This window comes from Myotis davidii, unplaced genomic scaffold (genome assembly GCF_000327345.1).
Source record: "Myotis davidii unplaced genomic scaffold, ASM32734v1 scaffold754, whole genome shotgun sequence".
NCBI classification, from domain to species: Eukaryota; Metazoa; Chordata; class Mammalia; order Chiroptera; family Vespertilionidae; genus Myotis; species Myotis davidii.
The window spans coordinates 814,276-817,808 of NW_006286241.1; the positions used below are offsets into that span (position 1 = coordinate 814,276).

General features: G+C 43.5%; 1 protein-coding gene across 1 annotated transcript in view; it reads right to left on the reverse strand.

Annotated features, from left to right (window-relative positions):
- Positions 1 to 3,533, reverse strand: part of AKT3 (v-akt murine thymoma viral oncogene homolog 3) — a 219,572-nt gene that overhangs the window by 2,819 nt on the left and 213,220 nt on the right. The window contains 1 exon segment of the mRNA XM_015559922.1: positions 1,883 to 1,970. Coding sequence (XP_015415408.1) covers positions 1,883 to 1,970 — 88 coding nt within the window.

Below are 3,533 nucleotides of genomic sequence, written 5' to 3' on the forward strand. Positions count from 1 at the left end.
AAAGAATGGATTCCATGCCTAGCTGGTGTGACTCAGTGGGTGAGGGTTGACCTATGAACCTCAGGAGGTCACTGTGCATGCCCGGGTTGCAAGCTCAGTCCTCAGGGAGGGGCCTGCAGTAGACAGTCGATCAATGATTCTCTCTCGTCACTGATGTTTCCATCTCTCTCCCTCTCCCTTCCTCTCTGAAATCAATAAAAATATATGATTTTTAAAAGTTTGGGTTGTTTTGCCCAAAATATGGTATCTCATGCTAGGTGTTCTGCATAACTTTGAAAAGAATAAGCATACTTCCGTTGTTGAATAGTGTTCTATAAATGTCAATTAGTAGATAGTATTGCTGAAGTCTTCTATAAACTAGTGGTTTCCTCTCTATTTCTATCAATTATTTGGAGATAGGTATTGAAATGTCCAACTCTAACTGCTCTATTTTTCTTTGTAGTTTTATTAGTTTCTGCTTTATGTGTTTTAACTTTTGTTAGTAGGTAGGAAGCAGTACTGTGTGTGTGTGTGTGTGTGTGTGTGTGTGTGTGTGTGTGTGTACTCGTCAGTGCGAATGGATTATAGGGATCTGAATTTACTCGACTGCAGCAGCTGTTCATACACACTCTCTGTAAAGCTGCCGTCTTCATGTTTAATGCCAGAGCCCAGCACCCATGGGACAGGACGGGGGGGAGAGAAGATGTTTGTAAAGCAGGAGAAGAACAAAGTGGAACCCAAAAGGGCCAGGGTCGGCGTCCACGGGGACAGACTCACACCCATGCCGTTTCTTCTCATCTCTGACTTCAACAGCGTGGAGATCCCACTGGAATGAGGGCCTTTGTCATGGAGCTGATCTCACCCCTGGCCCAGGAGCGGGCAAAACTAAGGGAGGATCCAGGGGAGACGGAGCCCTGAGGCCTGACCTCCTCCCAGGCCAGCGAGGGGAGCTGACAGACAAGCAACAGCATGAGGAGCCACAAAAGGGCTGCTGCTTCACTTCTGTTTTGGAATCTCCCACAAGAATCTCGTTAGCAAAAGGCAATTCTGGGAAATGTAGTTCACACTAGTCAACGTGGCATATTCTAAGGCCCTCACACAAACAAAAATATCTTGAAAGCAGCAAGTGAAATATAACACAGAATGTACAAGGGAACAAATAATAATGAGTTTGCATTCACTAAACTATCAACTCACAAATTTTGTACTCGGTGATAATATCCTTGAAGAATGAAGCCAAAATAAAGACATCACTATATAAAAGAAAACAAGTTCCTCTCCAACCGGCTGGACTATAAAAAATGATCCTGGACATTCTTTAGGCTAAAGGGGAATAATATCAGAAAGAACCCTAAATCTCCAAGGAAGGAAGAGATCACAGTGTTCTAGAATTTGACACTGGTGGTGGCTGCACAGCTCCTTGAATATACGAAGAACTGCTTAAGAAAAATCAAGTGTTTTGCAATAACCGGTTTGGCTCAGTGGATAGAGCGACGGCCTGTGGACTGAAGGGTCCCGGGTTCGATTCCAGTCAAGGTCATGTACCTTGGTTGCGGGGACATCCCCAGTAGGGGGTGCGCAGGAGGCAGCTGATCGATGTTTCTCTCTCATCGATGTTTCTAACTCTCTATCCCTCTCCCTTCCTCTCTGTAAAAAATCAATAAAATATATTTTTAAAAAAAATCAACTGTTTCACGAGACTGAGTAAAATTTCAAGATGTGTTTGGGGAGTCAAAATTATCAATAAAACTGTGTGCTAAGAAGTTCAATATTCAATTAAATGATAGGGTAAAATGAAAAATACCATGCTATTATTACACTTTATTCACTTTAAGTTTTTTTTTTTGGATGCCAATTCATTTTAGCCAAAATAGACAAACACCGCGGCACGAAGATAACCTACCTTTTTATCATATACATCTTGCCAGTTTACTCCAGAGAAGAAACTGTGTCTCATAATTTCTTTTGAATCATCTGGTCCCCCGCCAAGGCTGTACGGACAGGAATAAAATTAAATGAGCGTGAAGCATCTACATACGCCAAAGCATAGCACAAGTTTCCGTGAAATGTAATTTTCTGTGTGGTAAGTGGTTCTTGTGATGAATTGCCATCAAAATAAAAATCTTTCGGTGTCAGATCTAATTTCCCTGATACGCGATTAACAGGAACTCACCTCAGGACCGGATGGTACCTGAAAAGAGCATGGGCGTTGGTGATACACCTGAACCGGGCAACCAGCTCTGGGACGTATGGGATGTGTGACAATGAAAACCTGGCTTAATCTCAGTTTACTCATCTGTACAATGGGGGTAATAATCCCCATCTGGTGGGTTATTACAAGGACTAGAAATAAGCAAGTAACTAGCGTAGCAAGTGGTAGCTATATTCATTGTCAATTCTATAAGCCAAAACATTTTAGAAAGCCTCAAGTCTCAGTAATCAACAAAACAATCAATCAAGCCCTAACTTAGAGTGTTTGCCAATTCCGGTGGTGTAAATACTCCCACCAGGACCAACAGTAAAAAGTAACATAATTATTACGGAGAGATGAGTTTTGAGTATATATTACCTTTGATATTAATATTAATTTAACTTACACATTTATATAACTTAGTCTTTAATATTTTTTTATTGATTTCAGAGAGGAAGGGAGAGATTGAGATAGAAATATCAATGACGAGAATCATCTATCGGCTGCCTCCTGCACGCCCCACACTAGGGAATCAAGCCTACAACCCGGGCATGTGACCTCCTGGTTTATAAGTCGACACTCAAACCACTGAGCCATGCTGGCTGGGCTATATAACTTAGCTTTTAATAATATTGCATTGAACAACCAGCTCGCACAATTCTTGATATTTAACAACTCGCTCTTATGAGCTGGCACATGCCAACTCCCACTCAACACTGGGTCGGAAGAAAACAAATGGGTTGAGGAAAACAAACAATTGTGCCAGCCTAGTGAATGCCGGTTGTTATCAGGTCTAAGGAATACGGGACGGGGGAGAATCCATTTTCTCTCTGCCTGTACGGCATCTCTTAACACTAGTCCGTTCTCCAGACCAGCCGCGCAGGCTGGAGAGCCGAGGGCCCCTGACTTCTCCCAGGTCCTCGAGTTTCTCTGTCATCATTGCGGAGTTCCACTCATCGCCCCGTTCCCACTGCTTCAGGAAGGACCCCCCCCATTATCTGGACCCTCCGAACACTCTCACCCGCTCTGCCTCCCTGTCCCCGGCCCTTCCCTGTTCTCCTCCACCCAGGACAGCTGCCCGAGTCGCCTTCTCATAACACCAATCTGGTTATTGCCCTTTAATAATTCAGTGGCATCTCATCCTCTTCTGAATAAAGATGTGATATTTTCTAAGAAACATAACATATCAGCACATTCCATATGTTAGGTATGGTATTCCTTGCTTATATTTCCAGTCTAACATGTCAGCTTCACCGCCCAATGTTACCCATCGCATTCCACGCTGTGAGCAGTCACCGAACCTCTCAGTGCCATGGTCACGGCAATTCCAGCTGTTCTCTACATGTGCACTGACCAGCAGGCA